At 37.9% G+C, this 15,690-nt stretch overlaps 1 protein-coding gene across 2 annotated transcripts in view; it reads right to left on the bottom strand.

The window, feature by feature from the left end:
- Window positions 1–15,690, bottom strand: part of GTF2F2 (general transcription factor IIF subunit 2) — a 155,496-nt gene that overhangs the window by 59,276 nt on the left and 80,530 nt on the right. For both annotated transcript variants that reach the window (XM_058684905.1, XM_058684896.1), the window contains one exon: window positions 10,065–10,146. In XM_058684905.1, the coding sequence (XP_058540888.1) occupies window positions 10,065–10,146 (82 nt within the window). The remainder of the gene's footprint in view (window positions 1–10,064; window positions 10,147–15,690) is intronic.

Raw genomic sequence — 15,690 nt, 5'->3', positions numbered from 1 at the left:
TATCATGATCTTATGGTTTGTGAATGTGAGCCCTGAGACAGGCTCTGGACTGACAGCACAGAGCCTGCTTGGGACTTGAGCTCTTCTCTTTCTCTCTCTCAAAATAGATAAATGAATCTATAAAAAAAAATAATAAAAGACGATTCTTATCATGGACTAAGATGTCTTCCTTGCACCAAATAGCATTCCCTATGAGGGGCTGTTTTAGTCTTTTTAAAAATTCTAAGTAAAACACCTTGCCTAGTTTCTTATGGTAGTTTTATCCCACTGATATTTTTGTACTTTTACTACACTACTCATAACACATTTAAAAATTGTATTTTAATGATGACACCAGCTCCTTATACATCAGCTCCTTCACTTAAAGTGATAACTAAAAAGGAGCAGTACAGGGGAAAGGATGTGAGAACAACAGCATGCTTAAGGCAAAGAAGGCCAGCTGCCTTCTTGGATTAGCTCTTCAGAAGGACTTCCTGTTCCCTGGCACTTAAAAAATATCTTTGATTAAAAAAGATTTATAGTTCCACATTTTAAAAATCATACACTTGGGTACCTTAGGAGAGTCTTTAGCCCAAGCATCACTGCAGGAGAGGAGGACAGGACTGTTTCCACAGAAACCTTGGGAAAATGTCAGGATTATTACCCCTCACGCTGTTCACAAAGATTCTGAATATCCAGATTTATAAACTAAAAACCCATGGGTTTCTAATATACACATGTAATTTATGGTGGCCACATTAAGGAGTCCCTGAGGACAGAGAAAAAAGTAGATGAAAAGACTATGAAGAGAGAGTTAACGCAGTTCCCTGTGTCTGAATCTGGTTAATATCTAGATAGTTCTAAATTACCACTTTAGGATTATTTTGAAAAGAGATTATCATGGACTCTATAACAAAATCTTCAGATTCTTTCTCTCAGCAACAGTTCTCTTTCTGCTCTATTTCTAATTTACACTTGATTGAAGTAATTGATCTACCTCAAGGTAGGGATTCAAAAAGAATCCTTGTAAGTCTCTTATCATGAGAACTAAGACAGACTGGGTAGGGTTGGAAGTAACTCCAGCAGAGTTTTAGGGCAAGAGTTCTTACTCAGGTAATTATTGTCAGTGTAAGAGTTAATACTTACCAAGTACCTACTCTGTGGAAGACACCTCACATACTATATAATTTTGTCTTTATCATAACAGATAAATGCCACTATCCCATTTTACAGATGAAGAAACAAAGGCACAGAAAGGTCACATAGCCAGTAAATGGCGAAGCCAGTTTTTAAACCCAGGTTGTCTGACTCTAGAGTCCAACCTCTGAACTACCTGACCCTACTATTATCTTCATAGATACAGATTTGCTTTCTAATAAAACTCTTTTTTTTTTTTTAATTTTTTTTTTCAACGTTTTTTATTTATTTTTGGGACAGAGAGAGACAGAGCATGAACGGGGTAGGGGCAGAGAGAGAGGGAGGCACAGAATCGGAAACAGGCTCCAGGCTCCGAGCTGTCAGCACAGAGCCCGACACGGGGCTCGAACTCACGGACCGCGAGATCGTGACCTGGCTGAAGTCGGCCGCTTAACCGACTGCGCCACCCAGGCGCCCCTCTAATAAAACTCTTGATCCTCTTTAGAGGATAAAATGGTCATTCCTCAAAGGAAGCAATCAAGCATGAGAATGTCTTTGGCAAATGTTTCCTGTCCCTAAGATGCTTTCTGGTAAAAATGGTTTGGCTGTGGACCTCATGATTGTCTCCCTAGCATCCACTTTACCCCCTCCCTACTGAGGAGCACGTTTTAGATGGAACTGACCCCACCACCTACACATTTCCACAGCTGGTTCCCAGCTGTTAATCCACATATTCCATCTTCACCGCTGCATTTACTGATTCAGGGATAGACTCAGAACCCACGCTGGCCCAAAGAAGGAAGTGAAGGGTCTATCTGTTTAACCATCGGTTAAAGACAAGGTCACTTAACTCTTGGGGCTTCATATGAATAAAGAGGCAGATAATCCTGGCAGCTGCAGGTGGCCATCTTGCTACCAGGAGAAATACCAGCCTGAAGACAGTCAAGCTGAAGAAAGACCCAAGAAAATTAGAAGCACAGCTCAAGCACTGATGATGTGGAGAACTTCTAGATAAAGCATGGCTAAAGCCCACAATACCACTGCGTTTTATTTATGTGAGTCAATGAATTTCTTTGATTTTTAAGCCAGTCTGCCCTGGGTTTTCTGATACCAGCAAATGAAAGTTATCGTAACAGATATAAATATATTAATCATTAACCTCAACGCTCACCAAAAATTGTGTTTCAAATGAGACTATCATAAAGCTAAAATCTAATACTACGTTTCCCTGGACATAAAATTATCTTTATGGAATTCTGAGCTGCTGTTATGACTTCAAATTTTATTGAGGATTAACAGAAAAATGATTACAGATTTTGCTGTTTTAATAAACTTCATATAAAAATTTACATGGAGACATTAACCCAGCTCTATGGTATGCCCAACTTGCTGTGGCTACTGAGGAGCGCACAAGGTTTACATTAGTCATAGCAGTTTCACCTAGTCTAGAACATCTGGTACTGTATACATTTCCTAACTGCTAGCACTTTCATTATTTGACTCTTACCTTTTAGTTCTCATTTTAAAAGGTTAGCATTTCAGTGTATCTGGGCTATTCATAATAAGGGTGACCTTATATCCCAATTTTATCTGGCAGTTTACACTTCTATGTCCCAGTGTGGCATCTTCTCTGGTTAGTGCCCGCTTTCATTCTCAAAAGTATCCTGTTTTGAATGATAAATGATGTGATAATCCTATTTATAATTCACCTTGTATTTCTTTTTTAAATATAAAGGGACACAGCTATAAGATTATCATCCTAATATGTAAGAAAAACCACTTACAAAGTAATTATTCTGTATGAAATTTATCTATGGAGAAGAGTCAAAATTACAAGTACTAAATATATCCACATACTAGTTTAAATGAAAAGAAAAGAAAATGCTTCGGTGTTATTATTGCATTGAGCAAAAATTTTATTTGCAGAAACTTCTTCAGGCATGAATCTAGTTCACCCATATGAATCACATCACCCACAAATTACATAAAGGTTTACTGAGGGGGTACTTTTCTTCCTCCCTTATAATAAGACATTCTAAGACATCTTTTATCATAATATGAGACATCAGGAATCTAGGCAGCTACAGCCTGGTAACCTCTCCCCAGGAAAGAAAGAGAATCACAACTTGCTTTCTACTATCTGGTGTCTTAGCATAGAAAAAGAGACTCTGATTTTTCTCTTTTCCACTTCTCCACAGCCAATGTTCTGTTCCCAAAGAGAAAGGCTTTTCTTAGGTTTTTGAAGAAAGCCCACAAACACTGAAAGAATTAAAAATAAAAACTTTTGAGACAAGTATTTTTAGATGAATTGGTGACATAAACATGCACAAGTTAAAAAGCCACATATTTTCCTATTACTATGACTTTCCTACAAGAAAACACCCACTACGGTGACTGCCTTATCTTTATGTCCCCATTATATTTTAAAAAGTACAACATGAATTATAAGCAGGGTGAATGTATTAATTTATCATTTGATTATTTAAAAAGTCTTAAGGGGTGCCTGCCTGGCTCAGTCAGTGAAGCATGTAACTAACTCTTGACTTTGGGGTCATGAGTTCAAGTTCCACATTGGGCACAGAGATTAGTTTTTTTTAAAAAGCCTCACGATCATTAAAGTTATACTTAATAAAACACAATTTAAATTTAAATTAGTAAACCAATGTGAACTGATATCAAATATATTCACATTTACTAATTCAAAATAAACTTCCTCCTAATAAAATATCACTTAGATCCATCCAAATTTATGTCAGATAAACAGAAAGTAATAGAAGCAGTGGAATTCTTTTTCCCTTTTGTGTTTTCTTGGTGGCTAAATGGATGCTCGCAGAATTTTATATTATGTGATGGGACTGGACAAAAGAAAATTACAGCATAGGATGAATTTTTCTTCCTTGGCTTGAATTTTATTGACTGGAGGGGTTCCCATATTCCTTGGGTTTACTGCAATACTTATTTCCACCATGGGGTGCCCGAGTAGCTCAGTCAGTTGAGCATCTGGCTCTTGATTTTGGCTCAGGTCATAAGCTCAGTTTGTGAGATCAAGCCCCACGTCGGGCTGTGCACTGACAGTGCAGAGCTTGCTTGGGATGCTCTCTCTCTCACACAAAATAAATAGTAAAAATACTTATCTCCACCTTTATCTAAATGAATTGACAGCATCTTACAAACTAACAGAATCTTACTTACATGTGATTAATATGGCAATTGTAATTCTCATCACATGTAGCTAATTTATCAACTAAAATTTAATTTTATTACTAAAACTAAATTCCCACTAAAGTAGTACTGATCATTCTTAAAGAGTATTATAGGTAAATATAAAATATACTTTGTAATATATCTATTTATGTTACTAAAAGTGTAGTTCAGCCACTATTTGCAAATATAATACAGTAAAGACGCATGTTTAAAGAAAAAACCTCACTGACTTAAGGAAAGGTCTTCTTTGATAAAAAGGCTTTCTCTTCCAGTCCTCTGCAAATGGAAAACTATTTAATTCTTACTTTATATTTTGAAAACCTTTTGTTGTTGATGATATGCTTCTATATTTGCTTTATCATCACTTTCCCCTTTTGAAAGGAAGATACGTATGTATGTGCACGGGTCCACATACGCATGTGTAAATTAACTAAAAAATCAAGTCCAGGTTTCAAGTGCAGTTCTGAGTAAAAAAAAAATTAAAGCTGGATGCTGTTGATTCCTAAGCTTCTGCACCTAGTTTTGCCATTCCTTTTTATTTCAACTCAACAAATACTTCTGGGTATTTAGTATTTGTAATGCACTACGCTAAGTGCTCAGAATAAAAAAAGGAAGGGAGGGAGAGACAGTGTGAAAGAAAGAAGATAAAACCTACAACCCCTGTTCTTATGAGGTTCATAATCTTGTAGAAGATGCAACCATGCACATTTAAACAGCAGAAAACAGAGACATTTATGGGGCGCCTGGGTGGCTCAGTTGGTTAGGCGTCCGACTTCAGCTCAGGTCATGATCTCACTGTTTGTGGATTCCAGCCCCGCGTCAGGCTCTGTGCTGACAGCTCAGAGCCTGGAGTCTCTTTCAGATTCTGGGTCTCCCTCTCTCTCTCTGCCCCTCCCCAGCTCACACTCTCTCTCAAAAATGAATAAACATTTAAAAAAAGAAAGAAAGAAAGAAAGGAAGAAAGAAAGAAAGAAAGAAAGAAAGAAAGAAAGAAAGAAAGAAAGAAAGAAAGAAAGAAAGAAAAAAGAACACATAGACATTCATACATACCATTAAAGAAGAATAAGTAAGTATGTGGGAATGTGGAAAAGGGTATGGCAGATCCTAACTAGAGTGGGGAATGGAAAACATGAGAAGGCTTCACTGAGTAAGTGATACCTGGGTTGGATGTAAGAGCTCAGAGGATCTTGGCAGAAGATAGATGAGGCATTCTAGGTATAGGACACAGCATGTAACAAAGGCATAAAAACTTAAAAGTGCCCAGTACATCCAGGGTAACCATGTGTAGTGTGGCAGAACTAGCTGATGTCTGCCAAAAGGAAAACAGCTAAAAACAAAGCCAGATTATCCACAAACTTGAATGTCATTAAGGACCAAGCAGTCAGTAGGCCCTGAAAAACTTTGAGCATATGTGTGAAATATGAGGGATAGTGTATCTTAGGTACTGGGCTGCCAGGTCTGTTCTCAAACAGTCCTACTTTGATGTCACCTACATCTGGAAATCTGCCTTTCCATTTGATCTCCACCACATTTCTTCTCTTTTCTTTTTCTAAGTTTGTGTGTGTGTGTGTGTGTGTGTGTGTGTGTGTGTGTGTGTGAGAGAGAGAGAGAGAGAGAGAGAGAGAGAGAGACAGAAAGAGAGAGAGAGAAAGAGAGAGTAGTTTTGGGGGAAGTCAAAAGTTCTACATGGACAGAAAGAGACAATCCCAACCAGGCTCTGTGCTGTCAGTGCATAACATGACCCAGGGTTCGATCTCACAAACCGTGAGATCATGACCTGAGCCGAAATCAAGAGTTGGACACTTAGCCGACTGAGCCACCCAGGCGCCCCAGCACCACCACATTCTCTGCCTCCTACTATATCATCAGTAAATAGATGTTTTAGATAATTGTGTGTGTGTGTGTGTGTGTGTGTGTTCCTTCAGGTTTACAAACTGTAAGTTCTCTGGAGCAAGAAGAGTATCTAGTGATTTTCTTTAAACTGAGCCTTACCTCAGTGATCACATTTGGCATTTGAAAATGTTGAATGGCGATAAACAAAGTACAGGTTGACCCTTGAACAGCACTAGTCTCAGGTGTACAGGTCCACTTATACATGGATACCTTACAGTACAGCACTGTAAATGTATTTTCTCTTCCTTATGATTTTCTTAACATTTTCTTTTCTATGGCTTACTTTATCATAAGAATACAGTAATAATACACAGACCATACAAAATATGTTTAATCAACTGTTTACGTTACTGGTGAGGCTTCCAGTCAATGGTCGGCTATTGGTAGTTTTGGAGAACGTCAAAAGTTCTACACAGATTTTCAACTCTGCAAAGGGTCAGCACCCCAACCCTCTCGTTGTTCAAGTGTCAACTGTACATGAGATACAACTTATGACTCGCATCACTTTCCTATTTTGATAATCTACCCATCAGTACTCTTCTTGCAGTTTAAGTACTTTCTGCTCTTTTAAGTTTTTATGTAAACTGTCAACCAGGATTTAAAGTAAAACGGACATGGGGTCTATAAAGCCTCACCCCTCCCTCTCATCAGTGTTGCCCATCCTGTGCAACACACAGGTTGGTATGGAATCAGTCTGAGGACTCGTAGCAGAAGTGCACCCAGGCCACCATCAGTCTGGTTCTAGTGAAATCTCCTGTCCCGCAACCACTTAAGTAGGAGATGAGTTCATTAAATCCTATCGACTCTACCTCCAAAATCCTCAAAACCTAGTCTTTCATCTCCCTTCCGACTAGAACTACTTTAACGTTTAGTCATTCAGACGTTTTGTACCTGGGCTATCACATCTGCCTCTAGCTTATTTCCCTGCTTTCAGTCTTTTATTGTGGACAGAAAGGCTTATCCAAAACTTTGCTTTCCACGCTGCTTAGAATTCTTCAGTGCCTCCCTAATAACCACAGCACAAAGTCCAAATTTCTTACCACAACATAGACTCTTTAACAAATAATTTAGCAAGAACGTAAAGGTATTTACCATTTTAAACCTTATCTCCTGCCATTTATTCACTGAACAGATATTTACTACCTACTACATGTCATGAACTGTTCTAAGCACTTGGGTATACGTGTGTATAAGTGAACAAAATAGATGGTTGTGTACTCGTGTGTGCACACGCCCACACACCAAAGAACCAACCACGGAAGTTTAAATCACACAAGGGCGAAGATAGCAATAAATATAAATAAATTATACAGTATATTAGGAGGTGATATGGTCTATAAGAAAATACAAGTATAGAAAGAAGTAGGCTGGTCAGGGTAGGCACTACTGGAAAAGTAGAATCTGAGAAGAGACTTGAAAGAGACAAGGAGTGAGCCATGTTGCTATCTGCAGAAAGGACATTCCAGGCAGGAAAGAAAATCTGGGGTAAAGGCCCTAATATGGAAGTACCTAGAGTACTCATGACTGTTAGAGGAGGTCAGGGTGGTGAAAGCAGAGTGAGGGGAGTGAGGGGGAGGATCAAAGGATACGGAGAAGTGGGAAGGAGTAGGAGGGTGATCATGTAGATCCTTGCAGATGATTCCAAGGACTCAAATTTTATTCTGAGTGATAAAGGACACACTGCAAGTGACCCAGGAGCAAAGGAATGGCATGACTTAACAGATCTGAGAACTGGTCTGACAGCTGTGCAGATCACAGTGGGGCAAGGACAGAAGCAGGAAGTCTGCTAGAGGAGACTACTGCAGTGATCCAGGTGAGAGATGACAACACATCATGGGGGTGGGGGGGAGGGGAGATGGTCAGAATGCAGATGTGTCATATTTTGAAGGAACGGTCAATAAAATTTTTCTGACACTTTGGATGTGAGGTGTGAAAGAGGCCTCAAGTCTTTATGCATGCATGTCTCTCTGTTGAGGGTGTTCTTAGTCCTCTCTTTTTCTACTTGGTCAAAACAATCTCAGTATTCAACACGCGTCATGTATCGCCTATTTTATGAAACTCACATGATTATCATCTCCTGAATCACTCTGTGTCCTTAAGTCATGTAAGTAACTGAAATATGTAATGGCTGGTCTTTTAGCAAGAGTCAAAAGGCTAAACAATCTTCCTATCTTTTTTGGTCAGAAAAAAGCAGACATTTCATTAACACAACAGGTGACTTGCCTAATCGCATCATTAAAAAGGTCTAGAAACCTTTAAAGAAAATTAGAACCACAAAAAAAGATCTTGTCAGGCCGCTCAATAACCAGATTTTGCATTCTTCCATTTCAGTACTTGAAGAAGAGAAGTCTACAAAAAAGACTTGCATTGTATGATCAACTTTATAGGCTACACCCAAAGAGAGAAACACCTCTCCAAAGTTACTTTGTCATGAAAGTTATTTTCTGTTATAAAAAGTCTTTATTTTGGTTGTCATCCTTTTACTTGCCCCGGGGAGGCATTTAAATGAGAAGAATTATTGGACACAAAAAAAATAACAGTCTTTTTGTTTCATTCCCGAGAGACACACAATAATTTAATTGAGAAGGTGGGGAAATTAAGATGACATGACATTAGAGAGGATGTGGCTCAAGCAGCCACTTTAAAGCATGAGAACACTTATTTTCAGAGAGGCTGTCGCTATAGCCTGAACAGTGTGCTCCCCGTTATGAGCTCTGTACAGCTATCATTGGCTGAAACAGAAGTTCCACGAGGACAGAGAGTCTTACCTGTTTTGTTCACTACCCTTTCACACAGTAAGTGCTGAATGAATGAACAAAGTTATAATTCTAAACTACATGGAGCTGAAATATATTCAACAAAAAGTATAAACCAAGGGGCTCCTGGCTGGCTCGGTTGGTAGGGCATGTGACTCTTGGTCTCAGGGTTGTGAGTTCGAGTCTCACGGGTGGCATGGAGTTTATTTAAAAATGTTTTAGAAAGTTTAAAGCAAGTATATTCCACTTCTCAGCATTTAAAAAATTTCTCTTTGAAAGTCAAAATTTGGACTATCGAGAATTTGCAGTCATCTTCCAATATTAATTATAAAATGTTAACCATATACAACAGTGGGGAAGACCTTATGAAAAATCTCTAACGAGGAGTAAGTTTACAAAAAGTTCTCTGTAATCAAGAGAAAAGGATGATATTCTAGCAGCTCTACTTGCTTTATCCTGTATAGTATTTTAGACATGTTCATTATGGGAAAATTACAGCCTTTGAAAATAAAATAGTACAAATATCTTATTACATATCTTTAGAGAATCAAAATCTATAAAGATGACTAGAAAAAAGAAGTATAAAAAGTGTGATTTCAGGTTATATTAAGAGAGTAGCTTACAACATCCCAAATAAATAGCCCAAGTTGTGAAAGTTCTCTTAGCAAAGAAACTCTTACCTGGGTTTTTTTTTCTTTAATTGAAATATAATTGACATATAACATTATATTATATGTTGTTTCAAGTATACAACATAATGATTCAAACTTTACAGACATTACAAAATGATCACCACAATGAGTCTAGTTAACTGTTCATCATATTTACAGGTTTTCTTGTGATGAGAACTTTTAAGATCTATTCTCTTAGCAATTTTCAAATATGCAAAATAGTAATACTAAGTCACCAAGCTGTACACTATATCCCCAGGACTTATTTTGTAACTAGAAGTTTGTTCTTAGGTTTAAAATCAACAGCCTTTGAAGAAAACACTTTTAACATAACTATAGTCTTCATGCAGTCAATAAGTAATCTATGTATTTCAATCCCCAAGAGGAAATATCAGGTATTATTTTAAAGTTAAAAAACACCAACCTCTTTAATCTCATGTAGTTTTCACTGGCAGCAGGTCGGCATTCAGCTCTTTGTACGACTATTCCTTCCAATGAAAGTTTATCTTGAATGGAAAGAAAAAAAATTAACAAATGTATTCAGAGATTACATGGATTATTTTTAAGATTTTACTTTGACATCCTAACCACAGTAATAATGATCAGCATCAAATATAATAATAAAAATCAATGAAACAAAAGGAATACTGGTAAGTTTATAGTACCATCATTAGTCAGAATAGAGAAAAACCTTACTCTTGGCTAGTGAAAAACTGAGCTTGTCAGGTTTACTGGGCTGCTGCAGCCGCTTGCCAATAACAACTTCTATTTATTTTTTCTAGAGAGGGTGGCTTAAATGTAAGGGCATAAAATCAAATTTAAAAAATCTGAAGGGTGTGGAGGCTATCTCATCTTTGGCAGAGAAGTAACTTCTAAAAACTCAGCTAGTCTAAACCACTAAAATCAAAGATAATACATATTTGCATGTGTGGGTGTGCACACTCACACATACATGTAGGCAAATAAAATTCTAGAATACACTATGACTAGAATACTGTGAAACTGAACAGATCATTGTCTAGGCTATGCTATGTACCAGTTCTGCCTGCCAGTTGCTCTGACTTCTATTTTCAAGCAGAATTATTAACTTGGGTGTGTCCAAATAAGAGCTTTAACTGCTATGGACATCTGTTCAAACAAAAGGGCAATTTTTCCTACCATTAGTAAGAATTCTTATGGTGACCCTGACACAAAATTTGAGAGAAACTGAAAAAGTAAACAGAAGTTAGCACTTACAACATGACTACCAGGCACCAAACATTGCTGTAAAGTCACTTTACAGACGTTATTTTATTTGATAGCACATATATGACTGTCCCATGATGGCACTAGCTTTCCTATGGTCTGAAAAGATTTATGTCTATGGTTAGGAAGTTATGGTTCAGTCTTATTTCCATGCAAATTCACCCGGGTTTTGAGAAGAAATTCAGGAAATCCTTTGGCTCATCAGCAATGTATTTATGATTCATCTCGTCAGGGTGAATGACTTCATGCATTCCACTAATATGAACTAAGTGCCTGTTAGGTAAAGGGCACCATCTAGGCATTTGGAATCAAAGATGATTAAGATACAGTACTATTTTCTGGCACAAAAACAGACACTCAGATCAATGGAACAGAATAGAGAACCCAGAAATGGACCCACAAACGTATGGCCAACTAATCTTTGACAAAGCAGGAAAGACTATCCAATGGAATTAAGACAGTCTCTTTAGCAAGTGGTGCTGGGAAAATTGGACAGCGACATGCAGAAGAATGAACCTGGACCACTTTCTTATACCACACACAAAAATAAACTCAAAATGGATGAAAGACCTAAATGTAAGACAGGAAGCCATCAAAATCCTGGAGAAGAAAGCAGGCAAAAACCTCTTTGATCTTGGCTGCAGGAACTTCTTACTCAACGAGTCTCCAGAGGCAAGGGAAACAAAAGCAAAAATGAACTACTGGGACCACATCAAGATAAAAAGATTCTGCAGAGTGAAGGAAACAATCAGCAAAACTAAAGGCAACCGACAGAATGGGAGAAGATATTTGCAAATGACACATCAGATAAAGGGTTAGTATCCAAAGTCTATAAAAAACTTAGCAAACTCAACACCCAAAAAACAATCCAGTGAAGAAATGGGCAAAAGAAATGGGCACATTTTCCCAAAGACATCCAGATGGCCAACCAACACATGAAAAAATGCTCACCATCACTCACTCATCACCAGGGAAATACAAATCAAAACCACAATGAGATACCACCTCACACCAGTCAGAATGGCTAATGTTAACAACTCAGGCAACAACAGATGTTGGCAAGGATGCAGAGAAAGAGGATCTCTTTTGCACTGCTGGCGGGAATGCAAACTGGTGCAGCCACTCTGGAAAACAGTATGGAGGTTCCTCAATTAAAAACAGAACTACCCTACAACCCAGCAATTGCACTACTAGATATTTATCCAAGGGATACAGGTATGCTGTTTCGAAGGGGCACATGTACCCCAATGTTTATAGCAGCACTATCAACAATAGCCAAAGTATGGAAAGAGCTCAAATGTCCATCGATAGATGAATGGATAAAGAAAATGTGGTATATATATATATACAATGGAGTATTACTTGGCAATCAAAAAAAAGAATGAAATCTTGCCATTTGCAACTACGTGGATGGAACTAGAGGGTATTATGCTAAGCGAAATTACTCAAGAGAAAGACAAATATCATATGACTTCACTCATATGAGGACTTTAAGACACAGAACAGATGAACACAAGGGAAGGGCAACAAAAACAATATTAAAAAAAAAAAGGGAGGGGGACAAACATAACAGACTCATAAATATGGAGAACAAACAGAGGGTTACTAGAGGGGTTGTGTGGTGGGGGGGGGGGGGAGGGAGGGATGAGCTAAATGGGTAAGGGGAATTAAGGAATCTACCCCTGAAATCATTGTTGCACTCTATGCTAAATTGGATATAAATTAAAAAAAATAAAATTTAATTTAAAAAATAATTTAAAATGTGAAAAAAACACAACAAAAGATATGGTATTCTTTTCAAGAGACACACAGTTCACTGGGGGGTGGGGGTGGGGGGGCAGAAAAACTGACCAAAATGTAGGGTGCAGATAGTACCACACCCACATGATTTATATTAGAAAATCTTCTTTATGGTGATTTTTCTTGATTGTGTCTCCAAACTCCAGAAGACTCCTTACTGTAGTCCCTAACCTGTGAACACATGCGTAATTCAGTAGTTGAAGAGTCCCTCAATGCGTGTGAGATACACAACAAATCTCAAGTACAGACTAACAGATGTCTGTAAAAAGCAATGATGAGAAGCATGCCTACCTTACATCAAAATATGTCAGGAAGGAAATAAAGCCATAAATATTTTATATGAAATTTAGCTGTCTAGAAATAATTTCTTCTTGTTAATCAGTTTAGTAAGATTGAGATTAAAAATCTGAATTTCCCAAATCTTATGTTTGAGTTTGCCTCTCCACTGAAGATGAATAGTCTATCTAGAACAGTTACTGTCATAACAAGAACAAGATTTGGGAAATTCCTATGTATAAAGTATCTTAAGTGCATGAGAAAGTCCTCTATTGAAACATAAATCAATCCTTTTTAAAAAACAAATTTAGAATACCACATGACTCCTGAAAATAATTTACTTTTATATCCATGTGTCTATTAATGTTGAATACTAAAGGAGCTACCTGTTAATACCATCTGTTAATGTTCCCCACGTGTCTAGCAGTATCTACACCACGTAGACAGGGTGAATTTAATTTTTAAAGGATTCTGCTGTCAGTGTTCTCCATATAATACCTGAAAGGGTAAGAAGCATCCAAAGCACCTGCCCATTTCACCTTGGCCACTACTCTCATCACTATTCTTCAATTAAGGTCATTCTCATAAAGCAACAAAATTCACTTCCCCAAACCATAATTTCCTGTCCATCATATCCCCTTTTGCAAACCTAAAATAGCTTTCCAATGATTCTCAAATGAAAGAAAAGTCTTAATCATCAGCAATGAATTTTCCCACTGATTGGCTGCTCTTAAATAACCCCACATCTCTGTTAGCTCATTCCCCTTCTCTTCTTAAATAAATTTTAAAAAGCCAATTACTTATGAGAAAGCCTCCTAAGCAGGATTTAAAGCCTTCACACACATTTTAAAGCCTCATAGGAAAATGTTTTCATATTCTTTTCACTAACCATGCTTTAAATATTGCATTATATTTTAAAGGCATTTGAAAGCACCTACTTGCACACCACTGTTGTTTATTACAGATCATTTTCATTCATTACTTAAAACCACTTTGTTGGGGGTGAGGGGTGGTTCAGTTAGTTAAGTGACTGACTCTTGATTTTGTTTCTTCAGATCATGATCTCACGGTTTGCGACTTTGAGAGATTGGGCAGGGAGCCTGCTTGGGATTCTCTCTCCCTCTGCCCCTCCACACAGCTCAGCGCACTCTCCCTCTCCCTTTCTAAAAAAATACAAAACAAACCACTCTGTTGGCCCAATTTAAAAGACCATAAATACTTGCAATGCATCAGGAATAACAAAAATAAATAAAACATGACTCCTGTCCTCAAGGAGTAGAGTCTAGTGCAGCCATTCAAATGATTCTGTGGCATATATTTTTTAAAATGTACTGAGGACCGCCCCCCCCAAAGAGCTTTGATGTGGGTTTTATCTATTGCTATTGCTATTAGAAATCAAACTAAGAAATGTTTAGAAAATCAGAATTGAAAAAGACAAAAAGCCTTGGTATTATTATGAATAATTGTTTTGATTTCATAGGCCCCTTGAAAAGGTTTCAGGAATCTCTCTACCCAAAAGTTTCCAGGTCACATTTTGAGAGTTGCTGGTCTAGTGGGAATCTAAGACAGGTATATAATCATTTTGAATACACCAGAATCACTTATCCCAAGCAGGCTCCACAAAGCCTGACACAGGGCTTGAACCCACAAACCATGAGATCATGACCTGAGCCAAAACCAAGAGTTGCACACTCAACCGAATGAGCCACTCAGGCACCCCAACACCAGAATCACTTTTAATAGACCTCCACTTAACCCACTTCTAGATTACCAAGGCTCTCAAGTCCCCTCTTTTAAATACAGTGACAGATGCCCATAGCTTGCCCATAGTGGGCAGTTAGGTTCATCTCTGGTACTCCCACACACTTCTGTTCTAACTATATTAGAAGTTGTTTATGCTAGTGTTACTGTTAGTAATTATGCAATTTGATTATATATTATATAATCCTATTAATTATGAGTATGGGGGAAGGAGATGTTTCTATGAAAACCAGGTTTAGTGCCTTGGCAAGGCATGATATAAAAGTAAGTTGCTAAAAAAACTACTGTCAAAGTAGACACTGGAGAAATGAACAGGAGACTAGAAGAGAAACATGCAAGTCTAGAAGGATTCTGCATTCCTACTGTTTCAGTGTCTAAGTTCTTGCTCTTTTCTAAGAAGCCAAAATTGTAAATCTAAACTAGATTACAAGTTGAATTTTCCCGAGAAACAGAGAGCAGATGCTCAATCAGCATACTATACTGTAATCAAAGGCCTTGTCCTACATGTACACTGGTAGCTAAATGTACATTTTAACCCTTAAGGTAAAATGTTTAAGGCACTAGGAATGCACATTATGATTCCCTACCTTTGAATTTACCTGACAGACTACCGGTCCTTCCCTACGGGCTATGGGACTCTACTGCACAATGCAGAATTTTTTTAACAGTTATAAGACAGATACACACAGAATACAGAGACTAAAACACACAAAGAGATTATGCCTAGCTGAGGTTCAAGAAAAGGTTTGATAGAGAAAACGATGTTTATGTTGGGTTTTTTTTTTTAATGTTTATTTTTTAGAGAGAAAGAGACAGAGCCCAAGCAGGGAAAGGGCAGAGAGAGAGAGAGAGAGAGAGAGAGAGAGAGAGAGGGAGGGAGTGGGGGGGGAGGGAGACACAGAATCCAAAACAGACTACAGGCCTCAATCTGTCAGCACAGAGCCTGACGTGGGGCTCGAACTCATGAA

This window comes from Neofelis nebulosa, chromosome 1 (genome assembly GCF_028018385.1).
Source record: "Neofelis nebulosa isolate mNeoNeb1 chromosome 1, mNeoNeb1.pri, whole genome shotgun sequence".
In the NCBI taxonomy this organism is placed as follows: Eukaryota; Metazoa; Chordata; class Mammalia; order Carnivora; family Felidae; genus Neofelis; species Neofelis nebulosa.
Note: the sequence above shows the minus strand (reverse complement) of the source record. Positions and strands in the feature narration are given on the sequence as shown.